We start from the raw sequence: 19,031 nt of genomic DNA on the forward strand, positions 1-19,031 counted from the left end.
TCAGCTACTTGCCTCTTAGATCGACGATCATGAAACAGATACATAAATCTGAACCCCAGACCTTAAAAGGCTGTAGATAGAGTCACCGATAACTTTTTTATTTTACATATAAATACTTATTTTCCCTCAATATTACGTCAAACAAAAATTATATATATATATTCAAAGCATATAATAATTTATTTTAATTCAAAAATAAATGTACTCTTTATAATATTAATTACATTATTTACGTCTATGTACTTGACATAATTAAGTAACCAGATTGACATGTTCTGCATAAAATTCTTATTAAATGCAAATTTCGAGTTATCCTTAAACGTAGCGTTATTTAGATAAAATACATGACAGTGCTATAACTATATATGTCGCGTGAATTGGTTACAAAGGGCTTAGGTCAAGCCAGCATCGATTCTATTGATTAACTGGGTCTTATACGGGATTTATCGTTTCAATTTAGATTTTATTACTATTACGAAAATTCAATTATAATACATTACACGGTTTGTTACAAATAATAGGTCTAGGAACTGCAATAATTAAATATTACAATATCAACATTAACCCTTTATTCATAAAGATAAGAAGAGAAAATTATTAAATGATAATATAAAAAGACTCTTTAAAAAATATAATAGACAAGTGTTTTTTTTTATTTAAATTTTAGTCCTTATTTATGAATTACAATGATACTTAACAATTATCAGTTCGACAATCCTATTTAGGAGACTAGACTTTTTGATTGCTTCAATTAATGTTTGAGCTGACTTATATTTGTCACGGTCTACTACTTCTATTAGTAAGGTCATTCACATAAAAAATAAGAATCCATAGTTGTGTTATTGATTGTGAATTTCTGTTCACTTATATGGTACGGCCGTTCCGATACATTGTTGCCGATAAAATAGTTTTTTATTAGAGTGTACACTTATAGATAAACAAAAAAATACATATGTCAAAACTTCAATTGTTATTATAATGTGTAAGATTTAAGAACCCTTTAAAGTAAAGAAATACCTGTGTCAGGGTTCCCAGCTCTTCCATAACAAACTTAAAAGTGAATTCCATAAAAATATATAATTTAATTAGTTTTTAACTGTTTGCAATACTAATTGTTACTACATCTTTACTTTATTTGTACTAGAACATTTGTAAAACTTAATTAGGAGGGCAACCTTTAATTTGTTAAGTTTCGAAAAAAAAATAGCTAGCCAAATTTGACCATTAAGTTAATCTACCGTTCCACGACTGAGCGTTTTTCAAGGCAATTTTTGCCGCGCACCACCGCTATGTGCAACCAGCTGCCCACTGAAGTATTTCCGAACCAATTCGACTTAGGGTCCTTCAAGAAAAGAGCGTACAAATTCTTAAAAGGCCGGCAACGCACTCGCGAGCCCTCTGGCATTGAGAGTGTCCATGGGCGGCGGTATCACTTAACATCAGGTGAGCCTCCTGCCCGTTTGCCCCCTATTTTATTAAAAAAAAAAAAGACGAATTGTACCCTTTTATCTAAACTGGCTTTTTTCATAACAACGTAAATAGAACTTCACAGCAAGATAGAATCTCCAGTAGACCGAGTTCAATTGAGGAGTGTTCACGCAAAAGGAGTGTATCTACAAAAATAGAAATATGATTTTTTTTTCTTGATTCTGGGTCAGTACATTAAAAAGTACAATCCCGACTAAATAAAATTGTCCAAAACGCTTTCTTTATTATATAAAATGTGACTTAAAGACAATATGACTGACCAAAACGCTGTAACTTGTAAAAAATTGTACTACGGGTAACTTACTCCCTCCTTCAAACATAGAGAAAAAAAAACGATTACATTTATAGCTTGGTTCTTTTATTCACAATTCTAATGTTTCCTGAAATTTTATTTAACATGTAGATATAACTTTTTGGGTAGACACTCCTCAATTGGGCTTAGGTTTTACGAAGAAGCGTTGCCTACAAATATTTTAATTCATATATACATCCCCGAGGTATCTACACTATATTCACAATTTGATGGCGAGGAAACCCTGCAGAGTGAACAATGAAAGTGGACGCAGGAAGCACGAGATACTTGCTAAGCTACTTTATATATCAGATTACTCAATATGATATCCGATTCCCAAACCGTATAATAAATACTGGTAGTAATGCACTGTGAATACTTAATAATGATGTTTGCGGTACTCGAGACGTAATAAATTTTTCATCTAAACATTGTGTGTTTATAAATTCCTCTCGGCACCTCGTGCTCACGTATCCAATAAACATCCATGTCATCGAAACCACGCGATTGGATAAGTGTTTCTAATAATAATTAATACTACACTTAAGATTATATTCTACGCAAGGACGAATGTTTCTACACTACAATGCGTTGACACATTAAAATGGTTTTGATATATCGATGTTCACCGTCCGCGTAGAAAATATTAAATACTGAATGACAATTGAGTATCTTAGATGTATTAATAACTCTTTTAATTGATTACGTGTATACTTTTGAATATATATTTCTTTGGTTTTCGTATAATAACATAATTTGATTGAAATATTGAATTGAAACCATCTACGAAATGAAAGATTATTTATTACTTGACGCTATACAATTTTTATCATATCATCAAATTTTAAAGTTCCAGTTTAAACTTTCGCATATTATGTTTTTTTATGTATTGTCAAGAATAATATTTTTCCATAGCATACGCTTGCGTAAGGCCGCTGAGAGTACAATATCTAATTACACATAAACTTTAGTGACAATTGAGCGTCAGGTTTAAGCGTAGAAGAAAAACAAAAACAAACTTAATAATATAATAAACAAACTAAATACTACAATTTATAAAGAAAATATTTGTATTTTCGTTACATTTATGTATACGATTAAAACTAAAATCTCTAGACCGATTTAAAAATTCTATCTCCATTAGATTGTTAAAGTATCCCTGAATATTATAACATTATACATATATATAATATAAATATAAATAAGCCGTATGAAGCCAGCATAGGCAGCAGGTTACTAATAGTTAACTAAATGATTTGATGTTTGGCCGATATTCAATACTTCCCATCTACAAACAGTGAGTATATGTGGCATATACACATTATATATTGAAGTTGAGTCTTTTGATAATTGTCTTCAATTGTTTCCCAATGTAGCACACCACTTAAGAACTGTTTATTGATTCTAGCAATGCATTTCCGCTCTTAAGAGAAAAACAATGGAATCTCATATCACTTTTCCCGTGAAAGCATATACACGACATAATATGCCAAATCGTCTAATTGTTAAACTTTTAAGGTAGTAAACCTAATGCTAAAGTTTATCTAATGCATAGTTACTCACCGTGTTGGTTTATTTATATATTATTTTAAGGAGTTTCCTTACGATCGACGATCGACGATTAACGATTTCATATTGAAAATATAAAAAAAACACTTTCTGGGCTAACTTTTAACGCACACATGAGCCCATGACTCCGATTCGAGGCGAAAAAAGTGTTCAACTTCTTGACGTCATTAACGAAACAGATGGCTGTTCGTGTCCTATGCCAAATTGAGGCTTTACAGGATTTCCAAAATAGCGTAGATATTTTTCATGTATTTTCCCGACTTGACTTGATTTTACAATGCTTTTTACCGGATAAACAGGCGGGCGACTTCCTTCTATGCTATGTACATACCGAAGTGCCGGCGCCAGGTTTCTATGAACAATAGAATGGCGCTGGCGTCGATTGCGCGGACGCACGAATATTACCAAGTGAGTTTTACGATTTTCCTTAGTATAAATATTAGTTCACCTTGGCATGTGATTAATCTAATCCTTTAGATTGGTTAAGATACGTTAAATTACAATCATTCTAAAATATATAATCCAAAGCGTATAAATAGTTGGATTATACAAACATTTACTAAATATTGTGTACTAAATATTCTTTATCGGAGTTTTCCTTTAAGATGAATATTTTAAATCTACTGATACATATTTCCATTCAAAATTGTGAAAATAAAAGTGATATATAGATATATATATATATTGCTTCCCCGTTTGATTAATCTAATCCGAAACTGGATTTAAATTTGAAATCATTTTTAACAAATATTTTACCTGGCAATTATTTGAATAAATACGGCCTATTTGAAGTGGATAATTTTTTAAAATAGATAAAACCTTTTTAAAATACACAGCCCCAATCTCGTAAGCATGAGCATAACAGAAACGATAACCTCGTGGTGACAGAAAGACGTCATATTATCGATCAATACATACCAATTAATTACATTTTATCTTAGTAGTCTTATGTAACTATATACTCAATGATTCTCGTGTAACTGTTAATAAAAAAACACCTTTCTTGACAATATTAGTACAGCTTTCATTCGTTTTAGAATGAACTAGGTTTATAACTGCTGTTAATAATTGGTAAAACACTTTTCCAAGCAACATTAACGTTATCATAAATTTTTAATACATCAAAATGTTAAGGATGTTAATAACGTTTTAAACAGTATACAGAATTATAAACATTTCGACATTTTCTGATCAAAACTTGTACGCCATCGTTGCATTTAAAAAGTACATATCTACCGGGAAAGGTCAGTACCAAAAGCATTTAGAAAGCTTCAATGACAGAAACGAACAATACTAAACGGCCTCAGTTACAATAGAAAGGAATTCTGATTATCAGATATGGGTTATCTGTACCGGTGGCTATATTCTCACCAAATTTGCTTAGATCGGCGCCAGACCACTTTCCAAATAGCCTCTGTCTCGCCTGTGACCTTTTATGCAGACTCGCCTTATGGGCCTCCGCTCCTAGCTACTGTCAGATATATTTTAATTGCAAAGATTACTTTCCATAATAGGTCGATAATTATAGGAACTAAATAACGTGTCCGGTTATATATCTCGTTAAAATTGTCGTGTAATATATAGTTAGGGTTGTAAATTTATGATGGATTTTTGTACATACATGATTTCGGTATAGCTTTTATTAAGTTAGGTTAGTACATAACTCCTTATTGGGTCTTACGGTTTAAGTGAAATCTTGTCTCAATGAAATTGAGTTACATTTTTGTTTTTAATTATATGTTCTTGTAAAACTGTTATTAAATTATTTCCTATACTTTGCCTTTCCAAAGATATTTTGCGTTTAAATTGCTACAGTATTACGATGTATTTTTATATACGAAATTTATTAAATTTTATTATTATTAACTCTGGTGAACGCGACAAGCTTTGTAAACAATATATTTAACGTATAACGTATCTACATAAATAGAAAAGTATGTATATTATTCGTAAAAAATAAATCAGTCTACTAGAACCATTTTAATCCAAGTCAGTGTGACTGCTGTCCATCACAGCGCAATTTGACGAAGCGAAAGAATTAAGGTATGTATCTAATCAATGTAGTAACAGGATGTCTCCATTCGCCTACGCTTCATAATAGCGCGTATGCCATTTTAATTCTAAATCATTAGATATCTAGTGACCCGATCGTAAAGTATAATTGATGTCAATAGTTGTGATTGAATAGAACAGTTATATTAAGAACTAGATAATAACGCTGTATCAAATTTAATACCTATTATAGTACACAAAAGATAACGATAATGGTTCGTCGACATTAATAAATGGCAACCTAACCTATGTATACTAGACGTATCGTATTATGTCAGACTGCGTCCTCCTGAAATCTAAATATTTAATAAAATTTATAAGTATCTTCTAATCTTTGTCATAACTTTTATGAAAATTGAATTTTTTGACGCAATTTTATATAGAATACTATAGAAATGTATTTATACGTGTTTTCAAGTCCCAACCGGGATACGGTTGGGTCTTGAGCAGTGTTGGCCCAGTGGCGTGGGTCAGGCACAGAAATCTAATAGGCAAGTAGGTGATGATCATGAAACAGATACAGAACCTGAGACCCAGACCTAAAAAGGTTGTAGCACCGTTGATTTATTATTTATCCCAGTGGGGTACAGATATGTCCAGTTTATTGAAACTAAACCAACCTACCTACACCTACGAACTATTGTTTAGAATCGAACCCAGTAGCACCGGGTGTCAAGTACATTAACCTTTTTTAAAGTACAAAGCGGGAAACGAGAACACGGCAAAAAGGGCAGTCATCGCAGCCCGTGGACACATTTTTAGCAAATGCGTTGGCGGCCTTTGAGGCAGGAGTGTTGTATTTCTTTAAACAATTTGAGGTCGTATCTCCCAGGGAAGACCCCCACTGGGATGTGATTACACAGTTCGCTAGTTCGCAAAAGAAGATGCCAGTCAATCAAGATGATGATGGGATTAACCCAAACAACTCTTCAAAACACTCTCATAGTACAGTTAATGGCAATACAAGTAAATCCTTACAGTTTTCATAAATATGTACTTTTAAATTGAATAAATTCTATAAAGCAACATAAATAACGTTGATATATAACGATATATCTAAAAACTTTTACACCTAAAATTTATTAACAAATAATCTTAAAGTACCGATCATATTAAGGAATGTTAAAATAATTGCCGCGTAAAATGGCAATAGATGAGGTGGCTAATATGTTCGGCCTATTACGAAGCGCATGCACATAATAACAGTCAAAATAGTTACAATCAACTTTGTACATTATGACTTGGATTGGTTCATAATAGAAACATTATTGAACATTCGAACGCCTACGCCTTCGTTTGATGTGTAATTAAGGGTTGATAAATGAAAATACAAATATTATTTAAATGTCCTTTTGCTATTTGCTTTATCATTTATGTCTGTTCAAGCACTCACCTGCCTTAAAAGTAGTATGTTTTTAGTATTGAAAAACCATTAATAAACAAAAGTATTATGTTCAGAAGAGCTGTTTGAGTATCTAATAAATCAAGATTGATTATATAAGTAAATTTAAAAGTTGCTATGCTCTAAAGTTTATAGTTTAGTTTTATGCTGAAAACGTATCAGAGGTGTTAGTGTAGTGGTTAAGGCGATTCTCAGCCGTGAGGTCGTGATGACGCACAATATACACACAATACGCGTACACACACATAAGTCCGGCACAAAAGGCTTGCCTATGTAGAAACAATAATTAACGAGATACGCAATTGTCCACCACATGTCCCGTTGCGAATTTATATACCTCTGGATTCAATTCATAAGGCGACGCACAAAATATTATATAGAATTTTCTGCACATTTAATGCACACGCACGCACTCTCGCTGTAAATACTTTCTAAGGGACTTAGAATATGATATGTCAGCTAAGAAAATAGAAAAGTATCGTATCTGATGTGAAAATAGCCGTTGAAAACATGGCGCCAGCTCCGTCGCGACGCCGCCTTTGTTTGCATATCGCGTAAGTTCTCTATTTACGCAATTACGTTTCGACAAACATATTTATAGGATGTAATGATTGTCTGTATATAAGTTGAGAAGGATTAAGTCATCACAAGGACTAATACAGTAGCTTAGTTATACACTTTTTCTATACAATACGTTTATTCTTGTATAACTTGATTCCGTCGAAAATAAGAAATATTAGCGCTATATTATCTTACAAAATATAGAACAATACAAAATATGAAAACTTTATGTGAGGTCAAAAAACCTAGAGGTCTTTAATTAGAATAAAACTTTTGTGTATACCTTTATGATAGTAGGCCGTAGGATGTTTTGCTTACGATAAGTAGTTGTCGTAAGAGATGCTTGGTTAATACTAAGAGGCTAAATCAAAACGACATAATAACTGATAAGTGATAACATTTGAGTAAATTTCACTCGCTCCTATCACAATACACAACCTTGGGGAATTCTTACGTACAATTATTGTTTATTTTGCAATTACGATGACGAATTAGTTGCTAAGTTGACTGAGTCGAGGTTAATCTTATATCGAGAAAATAGTTGTAATTTTAACTAAGTGTTTTTTTTTTTCTAGCGAGGCATACTGTGGTTTAACTATGGAAGTATTGTGCGTGAATATTATTATTTTGTAATAATAAATTTTAATTTATTAAAGAGCATTTTGGAGCGATCTTACGATGCTTGATAAACATAACTATCGCGATTGTAAACATAACGTGGCAGTAAACAAAGAACGCAAATATTCCGATTAGCATATAGTTTTTAATTCCAGTTCAATTCATATTTTAAAGCGTATGCAATATTCAATAAAATCTATATGTTATACATAAAAAATAACAGTGTATTAGCAAGCTTTTATCGCTGGGTGGCAAATCTCGAAGAATTCCTACCACAAACGATGTTCCTATTACTCAGTATGCTCGCCCACTAACCGCAATAGAGTCGACTTGCTTTATTATATACGATTAAAATAATAACGGATACGCCATCCCATTCCTCATTTTAGTGTTTAATTATATCCGCTAGATGTCGCTAATTAACTTCGATATAATAAATAGTATCTTAGCAAACAACCCTTTACATTTGTTACCCTCAACTAGCTGTATCCGCCTTATTTACATGCAAGTTGCTGACAAATAAAGTAAAAGCTAACACTCATTTTGATATAACAGAGCTCAAACTGGAATGCAAAGTCAGAGACACTAGAAAATAAAACAGTGACAATGGCGTGCAACAAACGAATTCCTTAGAGGCACATACGGCACACTAAATTAGACACACCAGTAATCGACTGAATACCATGTGCGATGAACCATCAACGACTCACGAGCTCACCCCTCATTTCTGGTTACTGCTTGGAGCGTAAGCGGTTTTAAATTGCGCTTAGTACAAATTACATACAAAAGAAGCTGCGAGCTACAATTTTAATTCGTTACCTAAGGTATAGGGATTAGGGGTCAACTTTCTTAAGTGTTTCCTTAAGAGAATATGTATTTAACCTACTAAAAGATTGTCTATCATTAACCCGCCAGCTTCGCAGTGGAGTTATGTGAAAACAAATCTTTCATAGGAATATTTAATCAAAAATCAATGTGTATATGTCAATAACCACTTACAAGCGCTAATAAAATTTAAGGTGGTCGAAAAGCGCCTTTTAAAATCTCTTAAATCTTTCAAATGAATAAAAGCTTTATACATTTTGCGCAATTAACATTAATTTGATAAATATAATACGCTAATTATATACCGCACTCTTTTTTCTTAGCAATTATAAAAAAAATGGAACCAATGATGATATATAACATCCACCCGAAGATATTGAATCACGTGATTCTAATAAAGCATTTGAAAACAATCGCGAAGATAATTTATCGTACAAGACATAAAGTCGATTAAATACTTTATTGCTAAGACACCTGGTTCATGGCTAAGATTCAATTAAAATTAAATATTACAGAGCATTTCACGGATTTATTATAAGCGTGATAAGCAGTAATTGTATTTCAAAGAGAAACCGCAATGTATTACGATTTATAGACTTTTTAGTAGTGGTTTTATTGGGCGTTTTGTGACCGAATCAGATTAAACATAACACGATTTTTGCTTTAAGATCTTTATCGGGGTTAAAAGAACTTACAGGATATACATATTCCATGTTTTTGGTTCTTTTTCGATAGCTTTCGTTTCGAAGTGTATGTTAGAAACTTTTAATAGTAGAAAAAAATGACGTGAATTAAAATATCGATATTTCCGGCAACGCAAGTGGCGAGCCCACTGGCATTGAGATTGTCGATGGGCAGCCGTTTCACTTAACGTCAGGTGACCTTCCTGCCCGTTTGCCCCTATTCTATAAAAAAATATTTTGTTTTCAGACACTGGACTGGATTCCAGACAGAAGGATTTTCAAACGTAAACCTAAAAAAGCTCTGGCCTGGAAATTACCAACCTAAGTTTTTGTTAGAATTATCAGTGCTTATCTTTTTAGATACTTTAAAAATCCACCATTAAGTTCTACACTTCATATGTACCATTAAAAATATTCTTATTAAAGCCATTCATTCAACGATAATATTATATTATAAGCAGTTATTAATAATCTCCTGCCATAATACACGGTACATATAAGAGCTTACAGAGATGCCGAACTAATCTACGTATAGAGACGTGTTAAACAAGAATCATCGGTTCTAGGAAGATGGCCCTCGACGGAAAACAAGAAGTTTGCCCATGCTACTTAAAACAGATCGTATATAGCTTTAACAGTCAATACATTGCCTTATATATTTAAATGTTATGAACTTTAATATATAAAAACATCAACTCTAGGTTGTATGAACGTGTTTAAGAGAAACACTTTTTGAACGGATGTATTATTATAAAAACTTAAAATTATTTACATAATTCAACATAAAAAAAAATCCGACGTTTCGCGTGCTTTTCAGCGTTCGTGGTCACGGTGACCACGCACGCTGAAAAGCACATAATACATAGCTTTAATCCGTTCAAAATGTGTTTTTCTTAATGTGTAAAAGCTATTTTAACAAAAGACGTATATGAACGTGTTTGATATCCAATTCAGTACGCAAAGCATCGTGTCAAACATAACTGCTTGCCTGAATTAGGACGCGTTTTTTGTTTACAATGCACACGAGATTCTTGTGAATTTTTGAAAGCGTACATTGACATCGTTGATATTTGCAAAAAATGTATCGCTAAAAGGCGCGCAGACGGCGTCGCGGCGGGTCGACGTACGCGCCCAGAATAACCAGCAGCAGCATCTATATTTGCAGCAAAAGCGGGAGGAGGGGGGGTACCAGCGCGTGCCATTTCTGCAGCCCGGTGCATCTGAGTAATGTCATTGTAATGCTCTCGATATATCCTATACAAGCAGACGGGACGGCGTTGTCGTCGTCGTACCTTCGTCATTAATGATTGTGTAATTATGTTAGAAATCATAAGTCACCTCGTTCTGGCGTTGAGAGCTTTATAAAGGAGCTTTTAACGATAAGCCCTAGTTATAAAATGTATAGAGTTGTCGTAGATATAAGTGACCCTGCCCAGAGTTACACCGGGATTAGTGTATTTTAAAATTAAAAGCAACGTAAGTTAAACACTGTATGAGTACATATGAAGAAAACCAAATCATAAAAAAAAAATATCTCAATTATGTATCAAACTTTATTTGTTTTGATGATTTTAGCCATATTTTCAAAAAAAATTACTATCTATGACCATCTTGGTGCCCGGTAATTTATTCCGTGTCTTCCATACACAATTACATTAGATTATTATTATCCAGAATGATGTCCATGTGGTAATCATGAGAATCAGTCGTGGGAGCGGTCGCGCCTGTTCACACTCATTTGTCATCGCTGGTTCCTGTCACTTCGCGAGTTTGCTTTCTCAACAATTACCTTATAAGATGTTTATAAGTCCACTAACTTGTCAAGTATTTTACATAACCAATATCAATGACTAATTGCATTGTATTTGCTACATTTTTGGCTTTTGTTTTGAACACACCATTCAATAAAACCTCGGTAAATCATAACGTGCGTGATAATTCCAAATGTACTCAAGAATAATGAATTTTTACGAGTCAAAAAAAAATATCAAAAGTTTTTATTTCAAATAGGCCTTTGCAGGCTCTTATGAAACGTTTAGTTTATTTTAATAAAATTTAAAATACGACACAATTTTATTTTGATAAACGTAAACTGTTAATTAATTTTACATATAAGTCATTAAATTAATGAATTCAAAATTTCTGATGAATATAACTATTTAACTATGATTTACCAAAACTATATATTCAAGTATATGTCGAAGATCGGATTACACAAGCCAGTCATCCGAAAACGGAATATTAATAGCGATCGCGTATACAAAAAATATATAAACTTATATGTCATTTCCACATGTCCAGATGGCCCATGAGTCACTAACCTGTTGCCACCATATTACCACTATTATCAGATTACTAAAACATTATTCGAATATACGAAAATTAAATATATTTTAATATTAACTATTGATTAACAATAATAAAAACCGCAGCGAAACTAATAATCTTGCCCACAGCGTTTCCCCGTTTTGATGCATAAAGCGTGCTATTAAATTGGAACTGAGCTTTCATTATTGGCAAATAAAGGCTATTAATTACAGCGCGTAATTATTTATCAATTAATATGAAAACTAAGTGAACACTTCAGCTAATCCGTGCTCAAAGAGTAATACCGAGGTTGCAAAAAAATAAAAATACAATGTAAATGGGTTAGTATTCATTAAAATAAGTTCGTTTCGATTCGACCCGCTGAGACAATCGTTGTTACCGCGATAAACATCGAATAACGGAGAAAAATAACGGATATCCAAAAACTTTATATTGCGATAAAATATTGCGCAGGGTCATAGGACATAGAACTATAAAATCGGTAAAAGCATGACATCAGTCGGTATAATTCAAAAGCTTAAAAATGACATCTTCAATCTAAGAAATGGAATTGTATTGGCATTCAACGTGTCATGAAACAGACCGCTTTAACAAATCATTCGTAATCTGATTATATATTGTTTAGCCTTCACAAATAACGCTGAACCGATTGTGATGAATTTATAAAAAAAAATATAATTTAAATGGAGTTTTCTTTTAACATCAATAAGAAATCCTTCATTTTTATTAATTTAAATTTTGATGTATTCCTCATCATGTTAATTATGAGATGAGACACGAACTTATAGTTTTCTTCTTTTGTCTTTGATTTATTTTAGGTTAATAAACCGATAGCCATAAACTGAATGAAGAGATAATTTAAAAAAGGTTGTGATCTTTTTATAATTTTTTTTGTCCCTTAAAACACTTGTAGCGAAATTGTTTCCTCATTGCTTGGAATTCTCATTTATCGTAATGGCGTTAATATTGCACACAATGCACAAAAACTTGGAAGTAATCTTGCTGAGTCTGCCTATTGAGAGGATGAATTCTTATTTCTACTACTCACAGTTAGTATCCCCCGGACAAGACTTGCAGCAACGTCCGGGAAGGAGTTCCGGACTGTCGCAAGATGGTTCAGGACATTCGTTCTTAATATTCCGGCAGTGTACTTTAGCGACCACTCTCCGCTTCTTTTGTACCTGAAAAATAATATATTCTATTTCTATATTGCATTATTTATGCCACATATCAAATAGTTTTAACTGGATTAAATGCATATATCAATTTAGAATAAAAACCGTTTATATTTATGGTTAACATATATTAAACAGAATTTCAGCCGCTTAACCAGTTTGAAAACAATATATTTAGACTTTGTTTTTTTTAAACAGATATCCAAATCTAGTGAGACGGATGAAAATCTAAGAGGGAGAAAGAGAACATGGACCCAAAAGGTTCTCCTACATTTCGAGATTCTTAAACAGCTGAAGTAACGAGCTTGCGGCCGCAGCGTCGTACGTGTGTATTTCTTGACTTTGCGACCTCTTAATTCTCAATTTACGTATAAACCTTACACTATTTATTTAAGAAAACCGTTAAAAATAAATTAAATGAAAACCGTTAAGAGATTTTAAGTTTATACCGAGACCCGTCCGGGTTAGTCTTATAATGCAGAATTATGCCTAAAGAGTATGAATGCAAGATTATTTTAGTTCAAGTTTTATTAAAAAAAAATGCTAAGTGCTTTATGAACTTGCATAGAAAAATGCCGCCCTTGAGAGTTGCCCATCATTACGCCACTTACCAGCGTACCTTACTTCATAACCACAATTATTTTGTTTTGAACAATTTAAGAAATGTCGTTCACGTCTTGAGTGGGTTTCTTTAAACTTAATGAAGCGAAATTATTACAATGCACACGGTTATATGACAATAAAATAATGGTTATAACTCTGGAATGGATATAAGAACAGAAGTGTGAGGTCAGCCAGCGTGCCGCAATTATAAAAAAATGTGTAAATCTGCCTATATGAGTATGAAAAACGACACTGGCCCTAGTATACATTTTCACGTAAAGCTAAAAGGGTGTTTTAATATAAACCTAAATATCATGCAGTTTATAATTTCTGTTGTATTAATACGTACCGGTATACACTCACATTTGATGCAGTACATGACACCAAACGGAGGGCCCAAATCTGCAAACCACGTGGACCCCAGCTCTTTGGCTTGCTTTCCGAATTGACATTCTGAAACAATAATATTGGTAAGTAATTAATTAAAAAGTCAACCAATACGTAGAACGTATACAGCTCTTAACACAATCATTTAATTATTAGTAATGTCTTGCTTTTTTCACTTGATCACATAAATAGAGTAACCAAATAAAACAAAATAATACTAAAGGTATTCCCGCCAATACCAACATTCCACAATAAACACAAGAAATGGCGCCAAGCTGCCAATGGAAATGTCAATTGTCATACGAAATAACCAAGGATACAGATCCATTAAATAGTTTGCGTATCTTTTGCTTTTTGTCTATTCCTTTTTTTTCGTCTAGATGTAGCTTAATTAATTTTAACGAATATTCTAGGGGTATAATATTTCTTTTTCATTCATAATAACAGATAAGTTTTAGTACAGAAAGGTTCCAAAATTGTTAAAAACAAAATTGATGGCTCATAAACGTTAAGTTACATATACCGATTAGTTATAAAATATATTTATAATTATTTACTTAATGAAAATATATGAAAAGCGACAGACGTTATTTCTGATTTATTTAAACAAAATTAATTGTTTGGCATAGATTTATTAAATGCAGCGAAACGCGATCATGACTTGAGTAACTGCCTTTAACGTACGTAACTATAACTTTATAACAATGATAAATGTATCACGAATGCTGACAGTTATTTTAACAGTTGGAATTTTATTATTAATTAAATATAACATAACAAGTTACCGTCGTCACGATTTTATGCGAATTTGTAATTATAAAATTTGATTAAACGCATAAACTGAGCTTGTTTATTTCATTAAGATTATATTTAATCTGCATGAATGGAAATTAGTACTAGTTTTGTAACTCCGTAATTTTATTAACTGTAACGAAAAATAGACATGGTTTCCGTACCGTTATAGGATTGATTAGCCTAGAATTTAAATAAATTGTTTCTTTTATAATAATTTACCTTTAAACTGCATAAAGTAAGTTTTTATTATAACCGCTATCTTATTAACACCTTACATATAAGGTATAAGTTATTTACGAGAAATCTGAATCGCAATAAACGCTTGCTTCTACGATGAAAGAACATCGTCACACTTTGAACGGTTCCTGGCTCATCGGGGTGCTTGAATTATATATTAACCAGGTACAGCAATAGAATATATGCGAAATAATTTAATGATAATCGCTATGAAACGAAGGTAATGTAAATGTTGAAGAGCTGATGCTCTCAAAAGGTAACAGTTGAGTTAGGTTTCTTAGTTTACTCAATTTAGCTATACAAATACAGTTCCTCTTCCAAGTGCAATAATGTATGTCGATGCACATCCACGCTTATTACTGACAGTATAGCATCTGAGACATGGCCTATAGTGAGAATACTAGTTACATTTACATACTGCACTCACCAGTGGACATCTAAAAATAAAGCGAGTGTTGAAATGTAGAAATGTTGTATACCTTAAGGTTTAAGCAAATCTATGTTTGATCGCGGATACCGTTTTAAGTCATATAAATTACAGCTAGTATTTTAGTTTTAACATTATATTCAAAGGCTTTCGACAAGTAACCTTTAACAATTGCAGTAATTAATTGCATTTCCTATAGTTTCATAAGAGTTATATGTTCGCGACTTTCGTGGATACCTATATTATTTAAAATGTATTTAATGCACGACTAATTCCTTAACAGTTTTTAATATGTCGTTACTCAATATTTTCTATATCTACGACGCGTATCTATTACGTATCTATGATTTTTATAGTACAGGGGCAAATGGTTGGGAGGCTAATCATTAGCTAATCTCTAATAGCTAATTAGCCTCCCACCACCCATAACATCAGTTCAGTGATACCGCCTGCCATGGACACTGAATGTGCATTTCTTTTTATATATATTTAATTAGGTGAATATTCGTTAACGCAGGGCCTTGCCATGGTTGTTGAGTTTGACACGGGACTGTGGGGCTGGGTCTACACTTAAAGAGCCTAGCCGAGCCCGAGCTAAATGAATGTTGAATTACCCTGTTTGCCTTAGAAATTAAACCGTGCTTTCCATGTACGCTTTAAGCACTCGCTCGGTGCCACAAAACCCTCCCAAATGCCGAGCATAAATGTAAAAATAAAAAAACTTGCACTCGAACCCTCTACCCTACCCCTCACCTAGCAGCCACTTAATAAGACCGCTAGCCTATAAGGCCCTTTAATATATTTTAAGTTAAGTTTGCTCTACGTAACATACATAAGTGTATTATGAACTTAATAAAATGAACTGTGGACTTAAATAAATTTGAATTTAAGAATTAATATATTCATACTGTGAATGTAGGCTGTATTCAAAGGCTTTGATTCAACGTGAGATCGCTATCAGATGTTAGGTCGATAAGGTGACTGGTCTCTATAAATAGGCGTCACTGTTATCTCGCCCCTATTTAATAAACTTCGCTCCCCGAGTGCAATGATAACAACTGAGATTTGTTGCGTGAGAATTCTTAATTAAATCCCTTTACGGCGAAATGTGTCATTATACAGTTAGACTGTCGTATAATGTTTTAGGATAATTTTTGCTGCACCATAAGGATACCTTTTCAATTACCACACAGAATTGTTTTCGAAGATATGAGTTCCTCTGTCAGGTGACCTTATAAATAGGCATGTAGTACCCCCATAGAAATACCCAAAACTACACTTGCGGACCTCGAACCTTTAAATTGCAAAACGCCATGCACTCGAGCAGTGTGAGCATGGGCAACGATATCAATTAAGTCCATTTGCTGTTCTATAAAAAATAAACAAAACCTATTTCCGTATGCCGATGACCGTATGTATTATAACTTCGTTACCATAATATACATAAATACACAAATAAAAAAACAAAAGTAAGTAGGTTACATAAGTTATTAGGCATTTAATTGTTAGTTAAACTCAAAGTTTCTACGTCTTCTTCGACTTTCTTCGACTATTAAAGACTTAAAAGAAGTAAATAAGAGAATTAATTACTATATAGTACTCACATACCTAAGACCATATTATATTGTTAATGTAGACTAAGACCTTTCTACAAAAGGTATTTTAAAATACAAAGCGGATTCCAATTATTGATATTGCATATTATAATAAGGATGGAGGGTGCTACGGCGCCTAGATAAGGATGCGACAATCACATCTCGTTCCACAATAAAACATTAACACGTCCGGTTACTCAATTGATCCAAATTTCACTCGATTACTACGAATAATAGTATAGAAATTTAAAAGATCAACGCTCTTTTGAAACCTTAAAAATATTATATGTGATTTAGGCATAAACAGCGAGACATACTGTAACCTTCTGCCGTGTTCTCGGAAACGTTGGCCGGTCGCCAGAAACGGCTCGCCAGGCAGATGAGGTATTGCCGAAACACGTCCTATACTTCTTTCGGGCTCTCTTTATGGAAGTCCGTACCAGATAAATGCACTTATTTAATTTTAAATTGTCCAATATCGATAAATTTTCACAAAATCACCGAAATCTCGCTTGAATAATACAGTATGTTTTTAAGTAATAATGTATTCAATTTAGTACAAAAACAAAAATCCAAGTGTGTCATTTAAATAACTTTCGAACCCGCTTTGAGGATATTGCAAAAAATTATACTTTGTTGTGGACTGCCGTTCGGAACAAGTAGCTCGTAGGTACTATCAGCAAAATCGGTTTACCAGCTCACCGAAATTTGCGCTTTTTATTATCATGGACGACATTTGCTGTTATAGGCTTATTTACGGCATAAAAGGCTTCGTCATGAAATTAACAATATCGTATAGTATTTGTTTGATATTACACGGCAAATTGACCGCGAATTAACCGATTACTAAGTTAAGGATCATCGCTAAATAATAGTTCAATAACAAAGGTGGAATACCAATTTGACAATAGAACCAGTAATCATGAAACGTAGCATAACCTCACAGTGCATTGTCATGTCATAGATCACGATAAGTATTAGTTACATGTGAGGCCAGTAGTGCGCACTGAAGCGTGTTCAGGTCGCATCAGTAAATCCCTGTTTAAAAGGGTTGGAGGAGGCTTCGCCTTAGAGTAAATTTATTTCAGAGCATAAAATAAATTGCTGAGAATTAGCTTTACGTTTGCCCAGGAACAATTGACTATCGCCCAGGATGCACGGAGTACGCACGGAGCTGCAGTCTCTATATATTGGATTTCATACAGTCCTCATCAATCGTTCTGATTACGTTAATAAATCATGACTCTACTGGTGTAGTTAGTGGCTGTTAACGAATGGGTAGTCAGTGTTACAGTATGTAACTCATGGAATTAGAACCGACTCCAGAATTAATGCGAACTAAGGGGCTCATAATTAGTAATCAGTCTGGACACTGTATCCCGGATACCCTATGTGGAGGGCATCTAAAATTTTAATAATATTAAAAGCCGTTTATTTTAGATACTTTACATTTAAATAGTTTCTATAATCTCTTTTATTCATGGATATCAGTGTGCCAAAGTGTACTTTTTTGGCAAAGGCCTCTCTAAATCCCTCTATCAGCATTGTGGCACTCTCTAACTAGTCTTTGCTTAATCTGGCCCATCGTATCAACTATTTGAATGCAGCGACTCACGAAAAAGCCAAAAAAAGACTAAAACTGTCTTGTGACCCCGTCACTATAAAATAATATGTACACAGCCCGCTTTTTTTATGAATCTCAATGGTATCAAAGAAAATACAAATGTTTCGTGACTGTCTCAACGCAAACAGTTCTCACACTCACTCCCTCTTGCTTTGCATAACAGGAATATGTATGAGTTTTACAAATCGTTTAATTAACTTTCCCAATGTACTTAGAATTGCCATTATGCACCGCCTCACTACTTGAGACAACAGTGTAGTACATAAAAAGTGTTCCAGAGCAGAAAATTATATAAACTTTGTAAGCCAGAAGAAGATCTATCAAGTATATAATCTTCAAAAAGGTTTGATTAACATTAAAACGTGTAATT

General features: G+C 33.2%; 1 protein-coding gene across 1 annotated transcript in view; it reads right to left on the reverse strand.

Annotated features, from left to right (window-relative positions):
- LOC123709596 (dorsal-ventral patterning protein Sog) overlaps positions 1-19,031 on the reverse strand; it is a 77,180-nt gene that overhangs the window by 30,860 nt on the left and 27,289 nt on the right. Inside the window, exons 2-3 of the mRNA XM_045661023.1 lie at positions 13,946-14,049; positions 12,867-12,999 (exon numbers count right to left, since the gene is read on the reverse strand). Of these exons, the coding sequence (XP_045516979.1) occupies positions 12,867-12,999; positions 13,946-14,049 (237 nt within the window). The remainder of the gene's footprint in view (positions 1-12,866; positions 13,000-13,945; positions 14,050-19,031) is intronic.

This window comes from Pieris brassicae, chromosome 5, assembly GCF_905147105.1.
Source record: "Pieris brassicae chromosome 5, ilPieBrab1.1, whole genome shotgun sequence".
NCBI lineage: Eukaryota > Metazoa > Arthropoda > Insecta > Lepidoptera > Pieridae > Pieris > Pieris brassicae.